Below are 20,903 nucleotides of genomic sequence, written 5' to 3'. Positions count from 1 at the left end.
GAAGGATTGATACTGAAGCTGAATCTTCACTACTTTGGCCACCTGATGAAAAGAGCTGACTCATTGGAAAAGACCCTGATGGTGGGAAAGCTTGAGGGCAGGAGGAAAAGAGGATGACAGAGCGTGAGATGGTTGGATGGCATCACCGACTTGATGGACATAAGTTTGAGCAAGCTCCAGAAGTTGGTGAAGAACAGGGAAGCCAGGCAAGCTGCAGTTAATTGAGTCACAAAGAGTTGGACATGACTGAGGGACTGAACTGAAGCGAACCAAGTTTTTGGAAAAACTGCCATACAACAATATAACCAGAACTCTTGCTAAGTGACCTGAATTAATTGAAGAATATCTTCTGATTTTGCATTTGATGTTTCAACTTTATGCTGAGCTAATGTGCGGCTACACTTATTCTTTAGTCTTAATTGCAGCTAACAAGTTTTTCAGCTCTAGAAGTATTTGGTTTTTGTTATCATTTCTCTGCAAAGATGCACATTTTGTCAATTAATTCCATAAGCACTTTAACCGTGGCTATGTATATTCTCATCAGGTAACTCTAGCAGCTGAACACCCTGGGAAATTCTTTCTAATGTCTCCTTTTCCTTTCTGTTTTTCATGAAATCTATTTTATATAAGTATTTGTTTTAAAGATACACATTGAAGAAATTGTAGAAATCCTTCAGAAAGAATTTTGTTTTGCTTTTACTTAGGGATAGCTTTGGGCTCACCGGGTGCCTCAGATGGTAAAAAGTCTGCCTGCAGTGCGGAAGACCTGGGTTTGATCCCTGGGTTGGGAAGATCCCCTGGAGGATGGCTTGGCAACCCACTCCACTATTCTTGCCTGAAAATTCCTATGGCAGAGGATACTGGTTGGCTCTAGTCCAAGGGGTTACAAAGAGTCACACATGACTGAGCAACTGAGCACAGCACAGGGATACATTTAGGGATACAACTTACTTAACTCATTCTTACAGCAACACTTGGGTTAGAACAGAAACTGTGGAACTGTCAGAAACAGAACTCTCCAGGGGGAAGGTGAACACTAAGAGTATGATAACTTTACTGCTGGGTTACAGCTTTCATCTTAGGCTCCATCAGTAGGTCATTATTTTCCTTAATTCAGTTTCCTGTTCTTCAACCCTTCCAGACTTCTGATCATTGTTGTTTCTTCAGGAAACCAGACCCAGGTGCTGCCCCAGTGCAACGACTCCGTGTCTGAACCAGCAGACTCTGCGGCCTCAGTGATGAGCACCCCTTACTGCTCAGGTGAGGATCCCACAGGACAGAAGACCCTACTCAACCCCTGAGGTCACTGCCCCATTGTCCCATTTCTCTCTCCTCAGACAGAAGACAGCTCCGCCTGGTGGACGGGGGCGGTACCTGCGCCGGGAGAGTGGAGATCCTTGACCAGGGCTCCTGGGGCACCATCTGTGATGATGGCTGGGACCTGGAAGATGCCCGCGTGGTGTGCAGGCAGCTGGGCTGTGGAGAAGCCCTCAATGCCACAGGGTCTGCTCACTTCGGGGCAGGATCAGGGCCCATCTGGCTGGACGACCTGAACTGCACAGGAAAGGAGTCCCACGTGTGGAAGTGCCCTTCCCGGGGCTGGGGGCGGCACGACTGCAGACACAAGCAGGACGCGGGGGTCATCTGCTCAGGTCAGCACTCCACACTGTCCACAGGCTGGGGGAGGGGTGGGGCCCTGGAGGACACGGGTCTGAGCCCTGAGGGAGAGATGCTGAAAGGACCAGAGAAGGAAGCTTCCTCTCATGAAGCTGTCTTTCCAGCAGATGTGAAAACAAGGTGCTTTCACTTCCTTCTGCAGCAGCTGAGGTTCTGGTCCTTTCTCCTCAGCAGTGTTTCCTGGCAGAGCCATTTCTTACAGATTTTCTTGAAAGCAGGGCTCTCTCTTCAGTTACACAGAAAAAATTTAAACCCACGGTACTAGTTTCTGTTTGCTTCCCTAACAATTTACCAACTAGTGGTTTACAACAGCATATATTTATTTGCTTACTCTTCTCTAGCTTAGATGTCCAGCAGGGGTCTCTCGGGGCTGGGATCAAGGCTTCAGCAGGGCTGCATCACTTTTGCGACTCTAGGGGAGAATCTGTTTCTTGCCTTTTCAAACTTCTCGAAACCACCTACATTCCTTCCTTCACGGCACCCTTCATCCATTATCAGACCAGCAATGCTGCAGGCCTCCAACCATTATCCAGAGTCACATCTCTCTTTCTAGCCGGAGCTAAGAAAAGTATTCCACGTTTAAGCATAGTGGGTCCAAGGATGTGTTTAGACTGGGCTCACATTGTTAATACATCATCTCACCATCCCGAGGTCCTTACCTTAATCACATCTGTAAATCCCTCTTGTCAGATACGGTAACATATTCACAGGTTGCAGAGATTAGGATGTGGACATTTCTGGATTAATTATTATCCCTATCTCCCTAATATCCACATCACATCCCTTTGACATACTCTTTAAAGATTTCGTCAGGAAGCAGGATTCAGCTGCCCCTCCCTGACTAGTGCCCATGCAGTTTGGTCTTCCTCTCAGTTCATACCCACTACGCCATTGTGGTAGAAATAGAAAGACGGACACAAATGGACAAAGTCAGTTAAAAGGGAGGCGATGTCAGTCTTGCCATCTAGCGGGTATCTCTTGAACAAGGTCAGTGATGAATGTTCATTATTTCTAGAAGAAAGGAAAACCTAAAAGTTCCAGCAAAGTTTTCACTGTGTCCTGTCTCCTCCCCTTTCAACCTTAGAGTTCCTGGCCCTCAGGATGGTGAGCGAGGACCAGCAGTGTGCTGGGTGGCTGGAAGTTTTCTACAACGGGACTTGGGGCAGTGTCTGCCGCAGCCCCATGGAAGACATCACTGTGTCCGTGATCTGCAGACAGCTTGGCTGTGGGGACAGTGGAACCCTCAACTCTTCTGTTGGTCTCAGGGAAGGTTCTAGACCCCGGTGGGTGGATGGAATCCGCTGTCGGAAAACAGACGCCTCTCTCTGGCAGTGTCCTTCTGACCCTTGGAATTACACTTCATGCTCTCCAAAGGAGGAAGCCTATATCTCGTGTGAAGGTGACTTACTGTCTGTTTCTGTGTGTCTGTCCCAACCCTGTAGGATGCAGTGAGATTTGATATTTTAAAATCTAAATGATGAGTTTAATTTGGGTCCACAAAATGATAAAAAGTGAAAATGTTAGTTGCTCAGTTGTGCTCTTTGTGACCACATGGACTGTAGCCTGCCAGGCTCCTCTGTCCGTGGGATTCTCCAGGCAAGAATGCTGGAATGGGTTACCATTCCCTTCTCCAGGGGTCATCCTGACCCAGGTATGAAAATCGGGTCTCCTATACTGCAGTCAGATTCTTTACTGTCTGAGCCACCAGAGAAGCTTAAATGAGGTAATAATGAAACATTTAATACATATATTCCAATCTTGTTTGTTAAATTTTTCAATTGAGATGTAATTCTCATAACATTATATTAGTTCTAAGTATAAAACATAGTGTTTATGTATTTGTTCATATTGGTAAATCACCACACATACAGTAATATTCATCACCACATGCAGTTACAATTTTTTTCTCTTATGATCCCACAAGTAAGAATTTGCATGCTGCAACTAAAACACAGCACAACCAAATAAATACTTAATTTTAAAAAAGAGCATAATTTTCTTCATAACATGATGATATTTTATCCACATAAGGGCTTCCCTGGTAGGTCAACGGGTAAAGAATCCGCCTGCCATGCAGGAGACCCTGGTTTGATTCCTGAGTCTGGAAAATCCGCTGGAGAAGGATAGGCTACTCATTACAGTATTCTTGGGCTTCCCTTGTGACTCAGCTGGTAAAGAATCTGCCTGCAATGTGGGAGACCTGGGTTTGATCCCTGGGTTCGGAAGACTTCCTGGAGAAGGGAATGGCTACCCACTCCAGAATTCTTGCCTGGAGAATTCCATGGACTCTCTACTCCATGAGATTGCAAAGAGTTGGACATGACTGAGTGACTTTCACAAACACTGTATACAAAAATATTATCTTCTTTCTTATATACTCTTTTAAGATACCTTTCATAACAATATTTTTTCTCTAGAATGTTTTAAGATTTCTTATTTATTCATAGGAACTCTTTATAAACAAACATCACTTAACTGTTTTTCTTAAATATTTTTGTAAGATTTTCCCCATATTTTACATATATTTTTAAGGTTGTATATGTGTATGGGTGGGTTATGTGGTCAAATCTGTAATGTTTTACTTTTTTAACTTCTGCCTTTAGTGCAATGTTTCAAATGCCATTTTTTAATCTCAAAATAACATTGAATCAAGTTTTATTTCCTGCAAACAACTTTATAGTTCCACTAAAGAATATTCAAAACCTAATTTCAAATTTATTTATTTATCTGAATTGATTTTATTATGTGAGATGGTGTAACATCATCACCAGGTAAGAATTGGATTTTAGATATGTGATATCTTAGCTCAAGTTTTATTTTCTGCAAACAATTTTATAGTTCCACTAAAGAATATTCAAAACCTAATTTCAAATTTATTTATTTATCTGAATTGATTTTACTATGTGAGATGGTGTAACATCTTCACCAGGTAAAAATTGCATTTTAGATATGTGATATCTTAGCTCCATCACAAAATAAAAGCACATAGTTTCATGAGTTCATGGATATGACATCAAAAGTACAGGCAACAAAGCAAAAATAGACAAGTGGGAATGTATCAAATAAAAAGCTTCCACAAACCAAATGAAAGATCAACAGAATGAAAAAGCAAGCTAGCACAATTATATAAGGTATTAATTTCCAAACATAATAAGGAACTCCTATAACTTAAGGGAAAAAAAAACCAACAAACTTAAAACCTAATAACTCAATTAAAAAATTGGCCAAGGGCTTGAATAGACATTTCTCTAAAGAAGACATACAAATGGCAATAGGTATATGAAAAAATGCTTGACATTGTCAGTCATCAGGGAAATGTAAATTAAAACCACAAAGAGATATCATCTCACACATGTTAACCCCAACATTCTACATTCTTTAGACTTTCTCATCTAGTTTCTTAATTGGAATCTTACTTTTTTAACTTCCCTTGATTTAGACAAGAGGAAAGACTGAAAGTGAAAAAAGTAAGATTCCAATTAAGAAACTAGATGAGAATGTCTAAAGAATGTAGAATGTTGGGGTTAATTAAAAAAAAAAGGAACAAAAATTAATGGAAAAGAAGGTAAGCATAGGGTATAAATTTCCCTTTGGAGAAGGAAATGGCAACCCACTCCAGTGTTTTTGCCTGGAGAATCATAGGGACAGGGGAGCCTGGTGGGCTGCCGTCTATGGGGTCGCACAGAGTCGGGCACGACTGAAGTGACTTAGCAGCAGCAGCAAACTTCCCTTAGACACTAATTGAGTTTCATTAGAAGAATTTATCATACCATTATTTTGTGTTTATTGTCATTATTTCACAATATTTTATGTTTCAAATTTATTCCCAGACTCAGGTGCTGTTGGGAAGGATCTTGCTGAATTTCCCCAAATAGAGGTGGCTATAAATATTTCCTTATTAGTTCTTAATTTTATTCCACTGTGGTCAGAGTAAATATTCTGTATGAATTCAAAGCGTGAAAGGTTTTGTCCTATTATGTGGTCACTTTGGTAAAAGTTCCGAGTGCATGTACAGTAATGTGAACTCTGGCGGTGTTGGGTGCGTTGCTCTATGTGTTACTTAGTTAAATGTGCTGACTATGTTGTTGTACATCTACTGAATTCTTCTGTGTTTCTTGTATGTTTGGTCTGCATGCTATTGGAAAAGATCTGGTAATAATCCCCCATTTTGATTGTGATTTTGTCTATTTCTTCTTTTCACTCTGTCAAGTATGTTTCTAAGTTATGTTCTGTTACCTTTCTTGAATTTTCTTGTCTAAAATATCTTTATTAAGGGTGCGTCTCATTATAATCATGAAAATTCCCTCTTTAATTCAGTGTATCTTGGCTTAAAGTCTACTTTCTGGGACATCGATATAGCTACTCCAGTTTTGTTACAGTTAGTTCATTTTTTCCATCATTTTACTTTCAACCATTCTTTGCTTTCATAATATAAGGTGGGCATTTTGCAAGTAACATTTGTGTCAATGTTGTTTTATCTTAATCCATTCACTGTAAATGCAGTTACTGATATTGATGTGTTGGTATCTGCCATTTGCTTTTAATTGATCCACATGCTTTATGTTCCTTTTTGTCTCCTTTTTTTCCCCTCCTTTTGTATTAAATAAATCTGTTATTATTCCAGATTTTCCTTTTTCCTTTTGATTTTCAGTACCTTTACTAGGAGTGGGGGTTTCATACTCCTGCATTTATTTTTAAAAAAATTCTCTATTGTTATATCTTCAGATATTAGTTCTGCAGTTCTGTCTGTCTGTCTCTGTATCTCTTCTCCCCTCCTCCTCCTCTCTCTTCTCTTTCTCATCTCTCATCTTTCAGTTCAGTTCAGTTCAGTCGCTCAGTCATGTCCAACTCTTTGTGACACCATGAATTGAAGCATGCCAGGCCTCCCTGTCCATCACCAAACTCCCAGAGTTCACTCAGACTCACGCCCATGGAGTCAGTGACGCCATCCAGCCATCTCATCCTCTGTCGTCCCCTGCCCCCCTGCCCCCAATCCCTCCCAGCATCAGAGTCTTTTCCAATGAGTCAACTCTTCTCATGAGGTGGCCAAAGTACTGGAGTTTCAGCTTTAGCATCATTCCTTCCAAAGAAATCCCAGGGCTGATCTCCTTCAGAATGGACTGATTGGATCTCCTTGCAGTCCAAGGGACTCTCAAGAGTCTTCTCCAACACCACAGTTCAAAAGCATCAATTATTTGGCGCTCAGCCTTCTTCACAGTCCAACTCTCACATCCATACATGACTACTGGGAAACCATAGCCTTGACTAGATCGACCTTAGTCAGCAAAGTAATGTCTCTGCTTTTGAATATGCTATCTAGGTTGGTCATAACTTTCCTTCCAAGGAGTAAGCATCTTTTAATTTCATGGCTGCAGTCACCCGACTCCTCTAATCACTATATTCTAAGTTCTATATAAAATTCTTTTAACTTATTCATTCACTTTTTAAACCTAGATATTTTATTTTAGGTTGGCAATAGTTCCTTAAACATTTTTATTTATTTATAATTATTTGTTATTTTTTTCATATTTTTACCTGTTTATTCTCTTCTTCTCTCATTTCCCCTAAATACATTGATTGTAGTCAAAACCCTTATCTGCTAAGTCCAGCATTTCTATCATGTGTGTCTCTGCATTCTCTTATCTTTTTTCACTTTGGTCATTTGTCATGTTATCCTAGTTTCTCAAATGTCATGTCACTTTTTATTGAGTGCTATAAATTATATATGAGAAAGTAAGATACTCCTGATACATTTTCTAACACCTGAAAGGATTTACCCTTTGTTTTCCTAGGCAGGTAGGGGGAAGGGGTGTGTACCACCCAAACATCTAAATATAACCTAAAACTGAGCTGTAACAAGTATGGGTTGCAGTTTTGGTAGCACTCAGTCCACCTCTGAATTCTCTGTCCCTATGACATAGGCTTTCAGAGATTTCAGTTCAGAGCCTATATTCTTTGGTAGCTAAGTACTCAAAATAATGAGAAAGACTCAGCTTTCCAAGTCTTTTTATATAGTTCTCTAGCTTCCTGCCCTTCACAGTTTATATACTGGGCAAATATTTGAGGAGAAAACCTGCTGTGTGAGAGATGCTCTCAAGACTCTAATTTTGTCTCTCCAGCACCAGGTAACCCCCAGATTATCCTGGCTTCCTGTCACAACAGTAGTCTTCTGCTTGTTGGAGCCCAGATTCTGAATCATTAAATTATGCAATGAACTGGCAAATTCCCACAGAGAAAAAGAAGCTATAGATCCTGGACTAACATTGAAATAATCTCCACTCTTTAGAATTTTAGCATATTTAGTCCATGTTGTGTTAACAAATGTCGAATCATTTACTGTTTCTTAAAACACATTTTCCATCTTTTAAAGTTGTATCTAGAAAGACCGAGCAAGACACATTGGCCTGCTGTGAACTCCTCCATTCTCCCTGGAAATGGAAAATTTTAGGTTTAATTCTCTACTTCATTATTTACTTAAAGTGCAGCACAGATAGACATTATTTAACCTTTCTTTACCTACTTTTTTTTTTTTAACCTTTCCTCCTACTTTTCAACCTTATTAATTCTCTTGCAACTGCTATAAGAAACCAGACCCAGCTGCTGCACAGTGCAATGCTGCTGCTGCCGCTGCTAAGTCGCTTCAGTCTTATCAGACTCTTAGGGACCTCATGGACTGCAGCCTACCAGGCTCCTCTGTCTATGGGATTGTCCAGGCAGTACTGGAGTGGGTTGCCATTGCCTTCTGCACGAGTGCAAAGACTCCATATCAGAACCAGAAGAGTCTGCAGCCTCAGAGGAGAGCGCCTCCTACTGCTCAGGTGATGGTCCCACAGGACAGAAGACCCTTCTCATTCTCCATGTCAACGCCCGGTGTCCCACTTCTCTCTCCTCAGGTAGCAGACAGCTCCGCCTGGTGGACGGAGGTGGTCCCTGCGCCGGGAGAGTGGAGATCCTTGACCAGGGCTCCTGGGGCACCATCTGTGATTACAGCTGGGACCTGGATGATGCCCGCGTGGTGTGCAGACAGCTGGGCTGTGGAGAAGCCCTCGATGCCACTCGCTCTTCTTCCTTTGGGGCGGGATCAGGGCCCATTTGGCTGAACAACGTGAAGTGCACAGGAAAGGAGTCCCACGTGTGGAGGTGCTCTTCCTGGGGCTGGGGAAAGCACTACTGTGATCACAGCGAGGATGCAGGAGTCATCTGCTCAGGTATGGTCAGTTCATGCCCACCAGCTAGGAGAATGGAAAGTTCCAAGAAAGCTGGTGTCTGATCAGAGGGACAATAGCGGACTGGTGGGCTAGAGAGGACTGAGACAACTACCCATCCTCCCTGAGTGCCCTGTAGCTGTGAGCAATGAGCTTCATATACTTTCCTCTTACAAGTCTCTGCTATTCTGTTCTTCTCCAGTGCTCTTACCTGACACTAAGATAGCTTTACTTATTCTCCCAGTTAAAGAAATCCTCATCATTTTTTTTTCATAATTCACTATTTGTAAGAGTGAAACATTTGCTAACAGCCACATACACACTCCCTTTGCACAGGAAGGCTATGAGTGGGAGGGACAAAAAATGAGGATGTACTTTCCTGGGTGGAGTTGTTTCTATACAGACAGTGTGAGACATTATTTTGCACTAGGTTAGTATGAGTGGAGGCTACTCCTGCTGTAGGAGGATATCATTTACATGTGGGTATCCCTACAGGGGTTATCATTTAACAGATCAGAGATTCTAATGGATTTGTGCCAGATTTCAAGATTCCTTTGCAAATTTAGACATAAATATTCATAGTTCTTTGATGGTAGAGAATTGCTTATGGAATGCTCTGAGTCATATATTCTTCCATTGTTACTAGAAAAGTCTCTCTCTCAAATTTTTCCTTTAAAATAGCTGTCTAAGTGTAAACTTTGGAGGAACACTTAGCCATGTACTGACAAGTCAAAGGTGGTGGTAATACAACTTGGATTTCTGTGTTTTATGTAAGGGATTATATAGTTTATATTTGATGACTTCAATGATATAAGAGAATTGCATTTGAGGGCTTATTTGGAGTAAGTGGACAAATATAATTTTTGAAGAAGTTGGGAAAGGTTTTATAGTAGCTGGGAGGAAGGAGAATGGCAATGGGAGCTGATGAAGGCAAGTGTGAGGTTCTCTGAGCAGCACTGAGGGGCCAAGTGTGGTGTGAAGGATGCTACATGTGGCTAAGGACACAGGATGTGTACACAGCAAGAGACCAGACAAGAATATGTCTTTACTATATTTAATATCTTCACTCACATCGGTCTTCTATTTAATAATTTTCTTGGAATTATCACACACTTATTCTTCCATGTAAACTTTAAAATCAAGGAGAAAATAAAAAAGATATACTATACCTCAGAAGTCTCTATCCTGATACGTATAAGACTTTATTGAATATTCAGCATATATTTGAATATTTCACAGGTATCAGGGTATATAAAACAGAATACAAGAAATACCTTTTTCTTGTTCTTTCTAAATTTTTAATCTCATAGAATTATTATAACAATATCAATAACCTCAGATATGCAGATGACACCACCCTAATGGCAGAAAGTAAAGAGGAGCAGAGGAGAGCCTCTTGATGAAAGTGGAAGAGAAGAGTGAAAAAGCTGGCTTGAAACTCCACATTCAAAAAACTAATATCATGGCATCCAGTCCCATCACTTCATGGCAACGAGATGAGGTAAAAATGGAAACAGCAAGAGACTTTATTTTCTTGGGCTCCAAAATCACTGCAAACTGTGACTGCAGCCATGAAATTAAAAGATGCTTGCTCCTTGGAAGAAAAGCTTTGACAAACCTAGACAGCATATTAAAAAGCAGAGACATTACTTTGTGACAAATGTCCATATAGTCAAAGCTATGGTTTTTTTTTCCCAGTAGTTATGTATGGACGTGAGAGTTGGATCATAAAGAAGGCTGAGCGCTAAAGAATTGATGCTTTTGAACTGTGGTGCTGGAGAAGACTCTGGAGAGTCCCTTGGACAGCAAGGAGATCAAATCAGTCAATCCTAAAGAAATCAACCCTGAATAACTCATTGGAAGGATGTACGCTGGAGCTGAAGCTCCAATATTTTGGCCACATGATAAGAAGAAATGACTCATTGGAAAAGACCCTGAGGCTGGGAAAGATTGAAGACCGGAGAAGAAGGGGATGGCAGAGGATGAGATGGTTGGATGGCATCACTGACACAATGGACATGAGTTTGAGTAAACTCAGGGAGATAGTGAAGACAGGGAAGCCTGGAGCGCTGCAGTCCATGGGGTCACAAAGAGTTGGACATGACTGAGTGACTGAGCAACAAAAACAGCCAGTTAAATAAAAATGCTTTAATTAGAATGCATAGCATGTAACCAAACTCCAAGCCAGGGGAGGCTAGGGCCCCTAACCTGGGCCTCTCTGGGGAGATGGAAATGGATTAATAATAAGAGGCAAGCAGATCATCCTTCCCTCATCATTCATTCTTGTATCAGTGGTCAGGCTAATCCTTCAATTCTTTGATTTCTGTGGTGTCTTTTCTGTTCTCTCCTGCTCTCTATAGTAGGTTTTTATTCTGTTACATCATTCTTTTTGAGACTTCAAAGTTCACATACTTATGCAATCAGAGTCCTTGACCAGGACAGATTCCACCATTACATGCATAACCATGAGCACACTCAGAAACCAGGCAAATTATTTTAAAAATTGTTCTTTATGATTTGTAAGGTTTTTTTTTTCCCATTGGATTACCTTTTCTCTGTCCAAATAGGGTCCCTGAAGGATGAAATCATGATCATGAGTCTTTTCCTTGGTCTCTCTCTCATACTCCGTCCACTCCCCGTTTAACCTACCACTCACCCCACCTCACTCCCTACAGAAGCTCTTCCCTTTTGGAGTGTCCTTTCCATCTATTTGTAGCTCTTAAGATCATTTCTTCTTTTCTGCATTGGGGGAATTGTGAAAGGGTAGCAGTGTTAGGTGAAAATGGGAGAAGCATAGGGGATAAAAGGTGTTAAAATCTTGTTAAACAAGTATTTGGTTTCCAAACTTATATTTCAACACTATTGAGGCTTTTGCAGTTTAGAAATCTCTAAAATATATACGGCTTGTTTGCACTCTGCTATCGTCCTCTCACTCCCCTTTATCGTAGCTTGCTGGCTTCTTATCTCAGAAATCCAGATAGGAAAGGAATATGCAGTTGGCATATAGTGTTCAGTTCAGTCCAGTTCAGTCGCTCAGTCGTGTCTGACTCTTTGCGACCATATGAATCGCAGCACGCCAGGCCTTCCTGTCCATCACCAACTCCTGGAGTTCACTCAGACTCATGTGCATCAAGTCTGTGATGTCATCCAGCCATCTCATCCTCTGTCGTCCCCTTCTCCTCCTGCCCCCAATCCCTCCCAGCATCAGAGTTTTCCAATGAATCAACTCTTCGCATGAGGTGGCCAAATACTGGAGCTTCAGTTTTAGCATCATTCCTTCCAAAGAAATCCCAGGGCCGATCTCCTTCAGAATGGACTGGTTGGATCGCCTTGCAGTCCAAGGGACTCTCAAGAGTCTTCTCCAACACCACAGTCCAAAGGCATCAATTCTTCGGTGCTCAGCCTTCTTCACAGTCCAACTCTCACATCCATACATGACCACTGGAAAAACCATAGCCTTGACTAGATTGACCTTAGTCGGCAAAGTAATGTCTCTGCTTTTGAATATGCTATCTAGGTTTGTCATAACTTTTCTTCCAAAGAGAAAGCATCTTTTAGTTTCATGGCTGCAGTCACATTCTGCAGTGATTTTGGAGCCCAGAAAAATAAAGTCTGACACTGTTTCCCCTGTTTCCCCTCAGTTTCCCATGAAGTGGTGGCACCGGATGCCACGATCTTCGTTTTCTGAATGTTGAGCTTTAAGCCAACTTGTTCACTCTCCTCTTTCACTTTCATCAAGAGGCTTTTTAGTTCCTCTTCACTTTCTGCCATAAGGGTGATGTCATCTGCATGTCTGAGGTTATTGATATTTCTCCCAGCAATCTTGATTCCCGCTTGTGTTTCTTCCAGTCCAGCGTTTCTCATGATATACTCTGCATATAAGTTAAATAAGCAGGGTGACAATATACAGCCTTGATGGACTCCTCCTATTTGGAACCAGTCTGTTGTTCCAGGTCGAGTTCTAACTGTTGCTTCCTGACCTGCATACAGATTTCTCAAGAGGCAGGTCAGGTGGTCTGGCATTCCCATCTCTCTCAGAATTTTCCACAGTTTATTGTGATCCACACAGTCAAAGGCTCTGGCATAGTCAATAAAACAGAAATAGATGTTTTTCTGGAACTCTGTTGCTTTTTCGATGATCCAGCGGATATTGGCAATTTGATCTCTGGTTCCTCTGCCTTTTTTCTAAAACCAGCTTGAACATCAGGGAGTTCACGGTTCATGTATTGCTGAATCCTGGCTTGGAGAATTTTGAGCATTACTTTACTAGCATGTGAGAAGAGTGCAATTGTGTGGTTGTTTGAGCATTCTACAGCAATGCCTTTCTTTCGGAATGGAATGAAAACTGACGTTTTCCAGTCTTGTGGCCACAGCTGAGTTTTCCAAATTTGCTGGCATATTGATTGCAGCACTTTCACAGATCCATCTTTCAGGATTTGAAATAGCTCAACTGGAATTCCATCACCTCCACTAGCTTTTTTTGTAGTGATGCTTTCTAAGGCCCACTTGAGTTCACATTCCATGATGTCTGGCTTTAGATGAGTGATCACACCGTCGTGATTATCCAGGTCATGAAGATCTTTTTTGTACAGTTCCTCTGTATTCTTGCCACCTCTTCTTAATATCTTCTGCTTCTGTTAGGTCCATACCATTTCTGTTCCTTATCAAGCCCATATTTGCATGAAATATTCCCTTGGTATCTCTAATTTTCTTGAAGAGATCTCTAGTCTTTTCCATTCTGTTGTTTTCCTCTATTTCTTTGCATTGATCAGCGAGGAAGGCTTTCTTATCTGTTCTTGCTATTCTTTGGAACTCTGCATTCAGATGCGTATATCTTTCGTTTACTCCTTGGCTTTTCGCTTCTCTTCTTTTCACAGCTAATTGTACGGCCTTCCCAGACAGCCATTTTGCTTTTTTGCATTTCTTTTCCATGGGGGTGGTCTTGATCCCTGTCTCCTGTACAATGTCACGAACCTCATTCCATAGTTCATTAGACACTCTATCTATCAGATCTAGGCCCTTAAATCTATTTCTCACTTCCACTGTATAATAATAAGGGATTTGATTTAGATTATACCTGAATGGTCTAGCAGTTTTCCCTACTTTCTTCAATTTGAGTCTGAATTTGAGAATAAGGAGTTCATGATCTGAGCCACAGTCAGCTCCCGGTCTTGTTTTTGTTGACTGTGTAGAGTTTCTCCATCTTTGGCTGCAAAGAATATAATCAGTCTGATTTCGCTGTTGAAAGTATGGTGATGTCCATGTGTAGAGTCTTCTCTTTTGTTGTTGGAAGAGGGTGTTTGCTAGGACCAGTGCATTTTCTTGGCAAAACTCCATTAGTCTTTGCCCTGCTTCATTCCCATTCCAAGGCCAAATTTGCCTGTTACTCCAGGTGTTTCTTGACTTCCTACTTCTGCATTCCAGTCCCCTATAATGAAAAGGACATCTTTTTTGGGTGTTAGTTCTAAAAGTTCTTGTAGGTCTTCTTAGAACTGTTCAACTTCAGCTTCTTCAGCATTACTGGTTGGGGCATAGACTTGGATAACTGTGATATTGAATGGTTTTCCTTGGAAAGGAACAGAGATCATTCTGTTGTTTCTGAGATTGCATCCAAGTACTGCATTTCGGACTCTTTTGTTAACCATGATGGCTACTCCATTTCTTCTGAGGAATTCCTGCCCGCAGTAGAAGATGTGATGGTCATCTGAGTTAAATTCACCCATTCCAGTCCATTTTAGTTCACTGACTCCTAGAATGTCGATGTTCACTCTTGCCATCTCTTGTTTGACCACTTCCAATTTGCCTTGATTCATGGACCTGACATTCCAGGTCACTATGCAATATTGCTCTTTACAACATCAGACCTTGCCTCTGTCACCGGTCACATCCAAGCTGGGTATTGTTTTTGCTTTGGCTCCATCCCTTCATTCTTTCTGGAGTTATTTCTCCACTGATCTCCAATAGCATATTGGGCACCTACTGACCTGGGGTTAGAATATATTAAATTATCATCACTCCTTCACATTTGCTAAGAATCTCATGTCTAGGATGAAGTAATCAACTAACTCAGTTGTCTTGCATAATCCCACTGAGACTCCACTTTCTCTCAGGTGTGTTCAGGCTGCTAAGTAGCTTTTGTCATGTCTGACTCTGTGTGACCCCATAGACGGCAGCCCACCAGGTTCCCCCATTCCTGGGATTCTCCAGGCAAGAACACTGGAGTGGGTTGTCATTTCCTTCTCCATAAATCCTAGGTTTTTAAAAAGATGGCTAGGATCATTCCCTCCCTCTCCTATGACTCTCTGAACTTTCGTCATTTTCAAACTTATCTGTGAACAACTTCTTTCACAATTAGGTTACCTAATTGTGACCTAATGCCTGCACTCAGATCCAGCCCGTGTGATGTTCCCATACCCAGTGACTTGAATATTGGCTTAGAAAAAACTGCCCAAAATTCTAGCCCCAGAAATTTCAGGATGACCTTCTAAACTTCTCTGGCTCTTAGGCCTCTAAGCTCTCGAATCCCATGATCTTTTTTCACTCTCAGTTAGTTAAACTCTGCACTCAAGTTTGAATGTTTACCACTGTGCAGTTTCTTTGGGCCTTGTAGTTTCCAGGCCCACAGATAAGAATTAACATTCCTAACCAATATATATTCTCAGGATCCAGCCATTCCAAACTGACCCTGCAATCCTTCTGGATATCTCTTCAGAACAATTTGACAATGACAGTCAAATTCTCTCTTCGTATCCCGTCTTATTCCACTGTGAAAAGAAAACCTTTCACACCATTGCCTGTGAGATGTTGTCTACAATCGTCAAGCCAGGTTCATGAACACTCACTGGGTTTGTTGTTCTTTGTTTCTCTTAGGATTTGTGCGTCTGGCTGGAGGGGCTGGACCCTGCTCAGGGCGAGCAGAAGTGTATTCTGGAGAAGCCTGGACCCCAGTGTCTGATGGAAACTTCACACTCCCCACTGGCCAGGTCATCTGTGCAGAGCTGGGGTGTGGCAAGGCTGTGTCTGTCCTGGGACAGGTGCCCTTCAGAGAGTCCAATGCCCGGGTCTGGGCTGAAGAGTTCAGGTGTGAGGGGGAGGAGCCTGAGCTGCGGGTCTGCCCCAGAGTGCCCTGTCCAGGGGGCACTTGTCACCACAGTCGGGCTGTTCAGGTTGTCTGTTCAGGTGAGATGCAGGTCAGGATTTAGCCTCTGTGTACACTCACTTCAAGCTAAAAAAGAAATAAGATTTTTCTGAAATCCTGTCTGTTTCTATCAGTGTACACAGATGTCCGGCTAGTGACAAACAGCTCCTCTCAGTGTGAGGGGCAGGTGGAGATGAACATTTCTGGACGATGGAGAGCGCTCTGTGCCTCCCACTGGAGTCTGGCCAATGCCAATGTTGTCTGTCGTCAGCTCAGCTGTGGAGTCGCCATCTCCACACCAAAGGGAGCAGAAGGAAGTGATCAACTCTGGAAAGCCCGATTTCACTGCTCAGGGACTGAGTCCTTCCTGTGGAAATGCCCTGTGACTGTCCTGGGTGTTCCTGACTGTTCCCATGGCAACACGGCGTCTGTGATCTGCTCAGGTAAGAGAGGGAAAGGGCTACTATACTTAGGATGCTCCTGGAGTGAAATTTCCCCAGAGCAGAGAGTAAGGGAAAACAGGCTTAAAAAGAAAGATATTCTGTAGTGAATGTTTAATCTTGTTAGTGAACTCGGGTTTCAGCTGCTCATTACTCAAAAATCCAATACTGAGAAACAAGTGTGGGGTAAAATTAAAGACAGCTTTGTTGAGGAAACCAGCAGTTCTGGGGAGATAGAGGACTAATGTACCAAAGAACCAGGTCCTTCCTGCTGATCAGCGGTGAGTGTTTTAAATGGGAATTTCAGGAGTGCACAGGTGGAAGTTGGGGACAGTTTACCTGCAGAATAGCACAGCTAGCTCCGATAATCATCTTGAAATAGGTCTGATCAGTGTCACTTTTATTGTTTGAATTACAGTTAATCATCAGTTTTAGTGTTGGTCTGTTCCCATTTCCTTGAGGCCAATCTTGGAATTGTGTAAGATGAAGATTATGAACTTCCCTGTTGGCTCAGATGGTATAGAACCTGCCTGCAATGCAACAGTCTCGGGTTTGATCCCTGGTTTGGGAAGATCTCCTGGAGAAGGGAATGGCATCCCACTAGTCTGGTCATCATGTAATTGATTTCTACCACCTGTTTGGGATTTCAGTATCTGCAAAATAGCTCAAAAGATATGGCTCAGAATGTTATCTAGAGCCCATGAGAAGGAACTAAAGGTCCTTGAATTTGTTTAGGGCAAACTATTATTATTTTGTCCTATTTGACTGTTTTCCTTTGTTTCTGATTTTTTTTTCATTTCTGTGATCAAATTTATTCTTTAGCTAGGTTTTTCTACAAACACAGGCAGGTGGAGGAAATGAGGGTGGTCTCTCCTGAGAAGGCTCTGTAAGGTCCTGCTCCATAGCATTCTCATTGTTCACTCATTTTTCAGGGGAAAGAAGTGCTAAGAAATGCTAAGAAGTGCTATGTCAGGGAAAGAAATGCTTAGATGAATAATATTTTTATGAAACATTATTATTTAAGGATAATAATGGAGAACAACGTACAAACAGTAAGTGTATACCTAGGTCATGTTCTCCAACCCAGATCTACAAAGAGAACATTGACAGCACCACAGAATCACTATTGCCTCCCAATAGCCATGTCCTCCTCCTCTCCAGGGAAGACTGCTTACCTAAGACTTGTACTGCCATAGAATATTTTCTCAGTTTTTGAACTTTATGTAAAATCATACAGTATGTTTTCTTTGTGTCTAATTTCTTTGACTCCAAACTGTGTTGAGATTCACTCATGATGTTCTTTATGGCAACATTTCATTCATTTTTCTTATTATAGAGTGTGCCTTTGAATGATCACATGACCATGCATTGAACCATTCAACTAATGGCAGAGATTTGAGTTTATTTCCAGTTCTTGACTATTACAAATACAATGGGGCAAATTACTATGACGATGGCCTTTGGCAAAAGTATTTATTATGATTTTTGTGTGTTTAATTCTTGGTCTTATATTTTTATTTTCTTAATGGTATGCTGTACTTCAGTGAGCCAAGTAACTCATCTTAGGTTTGACTTATCAACATTTTTTCTGTCCATGTAGTTCTCTTTCAGTCAGTCAGTTCCATTCAATCGCTCAGCCATGTCTGACTCTTTGCAACCCCATGGACTGCAGCATGCCAAGCTTTCCTGTCCTTCACCATCTCCTGGAGCTTGCTCAAGCTCATATCCATTGAGTCGGTGAAACCATCCAGTCATCTGATTCTCTGTCATCCCCTTCTCCTCCTGCCTTCAATCTTTCTCAGCTTCAGGGTCTTTTCCAATGAGTCAGTTCTTCTCATCATGTAACAAAGTATTGGAGCTTCAGCTTCAGCATCAGTTCTTCCAATGAATATTCAGGACTGATTTCCTTTAGGATTGACTGATTGGACCTCCTTGCCATCCAAGGGACTGTCAAGAGTCTTCTCCAACACCACAGTTCAAAAGCATCAATTATTCAGCATTCAGCTTTCTTTAAGGTCCAACTCTCACATCCATACATGATTACTGGAAAAATCATACCTTTGACTAGATGGGCCTTTGTCAGTAATGTCTCTGCTTTTTAATATGTTGACTAGGTTGGTCATAGCTTTTCTTCCAAGCATCAGGCATCTTTCAATTTCATGGCTGTAGACATAATCTGTAGTGATTTTGGAGCCCAAGAAAATAAAGTCTGTCCTTGTTTCCCCATCTTTTTGCCATAAAGTGATGGGACCAGGTACCCTGATATTAGTTTTTTGAATGTTGAGTTTTAAGCCAACATCTTCACTCTCCTCTTTCAGTTTCATCAAGAGGCTCTTTAATTTCTCCTCACTTTCTGCCATAAGGGTGGCGTCATCTGCGTATCTGAGGTTATTGATATTTCTCCCAGCAATCTTGACTCCAGTTTGTGCTTCATCCAGCCCAGTATTTCACATGATATACTCTGCATATAAGTTATATAAGCAGAGTGACAATATACAGCCTTGACGTACTTCTGTCTCAGTTTTGAACTAGTCCATTGATCCAGTCCCTAGAAATCCTTATATTCCTCTAAAATGAACTTTGTCTACTCAAAAATTACAAAAATGTTCTCTGAGAGTATCTCACAGAAGTATACATACTTTTTTTGCATATAATTGTACTTTGCTTCTAGGATTGACATCTGTGTAGGATAAGGGTCAAGTGTCCTGTTTTCATATGGGTATCCAGTTGACTCAAAATCTTTTTCTGAAAAGACTATTCCCCACTGCAGTGCCACCTTTGTGATAAGTGAAAGGGCACATATGTCTGAATACGTTTTTTATACTCTCTATTCTGTTCCACTGTATCCTTTGTCTCTCCTTGCCCCTGTACCACATTTTCTTAATTATTGCAATTTTATAGTAAGTCTTGAACCTTCCCTGGTGTCTCAGAGAGTAAAGAATTTGCCTGCAAGGTGGGAGACCTGGGTTTGATCCCTGGGTTGGGAAGATCCCCTGGAGAAGGGCATGGCAACCCACTCCAGTATTCTTGCCTGGAGAATCCCCGTGGACAGAGGAGCCTGGCAGGCTACAGTCTATGGGGTCACAAAGAGCTGGACACGACTGAGTGACTAAGCACACATAGTAAGTCTGGGTAACTTTAATTTAAAGAAGTTATGTTGCTGCTTTTCTTGCCAATGGCTTTGGTCAGTCTTGGTTTTTTTTTAATTTTGTATACATTATTGAGCTGAAGCTCCAATACTTTGGCCACCTGATGCGAAGAGCTGACTCACTAGAAAAGACCCTGATGCTAGGAAAGACTGAAGGCAGGAGGAGAAGGGGATGACAGAGGATGAGATGGTTGGATGGCATCACTGACTCCAAGGAAATGAGTTTGAACAAGCTCCAGGAGTCGATGATGGACAGGGAAGCATGTTGTGCTGCAGTCCTTGGGGTCACAAAGAGTCAGACATGACTAAGTGACTGAACAGCAACGTAAATTTTGAATCAGCTTGTCATGTTTCAGACATACAAAAGCACAAGGGAATTTGACTGAGGTTAGATTTAATCTGTATATAAATTTGAGAATGACTGACTTTGACAACATTGAGTTTCCCAATTCACTGACAAAATATATCCCTTCATTCAGTTAGGTCTTGAATTTCTCTCAGATGTTTTGCACATCTTTAACTAGGGTTTCTCCTAGGCATTTTATGGGTTTGATGTTATTAGTATTTCCTTTAGTGAAGGTTTTCTAGGAATGAGTTCTCTCTGAACTTTACGTGGATTCCCCGAATGTTAGGTTAGTATTTTGCTTTAATCCTTCTTCCTTTCTTTTCTCTCTCTCTCTTGCTCTAGCTTTCCCTTTCTCTCCGAATTTGTCCCTCTCCTGCCCTGTTTTTCCCTGAGTATGTAAAATCTTTCTGGATTAGGTTGCAGACATGATGCTCCTTTATCCCACCCTCCCAACAACATCAAAAGTACTTCTGGACATTTCCTTACATAACCACAGTTCAATTAAACCTTTAGAGATGTCAGTCCCCGATGACATCTAAATGCAACCACATGAGAAACCCCAAAGATAGAACTGCCAAGTTGAGTCTTTCCCAACTTACTCACCTGGGAAATCATGAGCAAAATTTAAAAATAAATTCCTTCAACTACTAAGTTTGGGGGGAAATTTTGTTATATAGCATTATTAACCAGGCACTTACCATAGGACCAGCATTTCTAAATAGAGGAATATTTATCCTCTTATTTTTCATTTTACTATTTCTACTTTATGTTGATCTAATGTGCTGATACACTCATTCTCTAGTTCTTAATTTCAGCTGTTAACTTTTTCAGCTGTAGAATTTTCTTTTTTCTTTCTTTCTTTCTGTTTTTTTTTTTTACAGGCAATTTTCTTTTATTTGTTTGTCTCTATTTCTCAAAATTTAATCCTATGCATACCCCACTATTATTA

At 41.4% G+C, this 20,903-nt stretch overlaps 1 protein-coding gene across 1 annotated transcript in view; it reads left to right on the top strand.

Moving 5' to 3' along the window:
• Positions 1-20,903, top strand: part of LOC128048724 (antigen WC1.1-like) — a 59,497-nt gene that overhangs the window by 17,247 nt on the left and 21,347 nt on the right. Inside the window, exons 5-10 of the mRNA XM_052641150.1 lie at positions 1,168-1,260; positions 1,338-1,652; positions 2,762-3,076; positions 8,571-8,885; positions 15,753-16,061; positions 16,155-16,463. Coding sequence (XP_052497110.1) covers positions 1,168-1,260; positions 1,338-1,652; positions 2,762-3,076; positions 8,571-8,885; positions 15,753-16,061; positions 16,155-16,463 — 1,656 coding nt within the window. The remainder of the gene's footprint in view (positions 1-1,167; positions 1,261-1,337; positions 1,653-2,761; positions 3,077-8,570; positions 8,886-15,752; positions 16,062-16,154; positions 16,464-20,903) is intronic.

This window comes from Budorcas taxicolor, chromosome 5, assembly GCF_023091745.1.
Source record: "Budorcas taxicolor isolate Tak-1 chromosome 5, Takin1.1, whole genome shotgun sequence".
NCBI lineage: Eukaryota > Metazoa > Chordata > Mammalia > Artiodactyla > Bovidae > Budorcas > Budorcas taxicolor.
The sequence above is the reverse complement of the archived record's forward strand: the minus strand, read 5'-3'. Positions and strand labels throughout refer to the sequence as shown.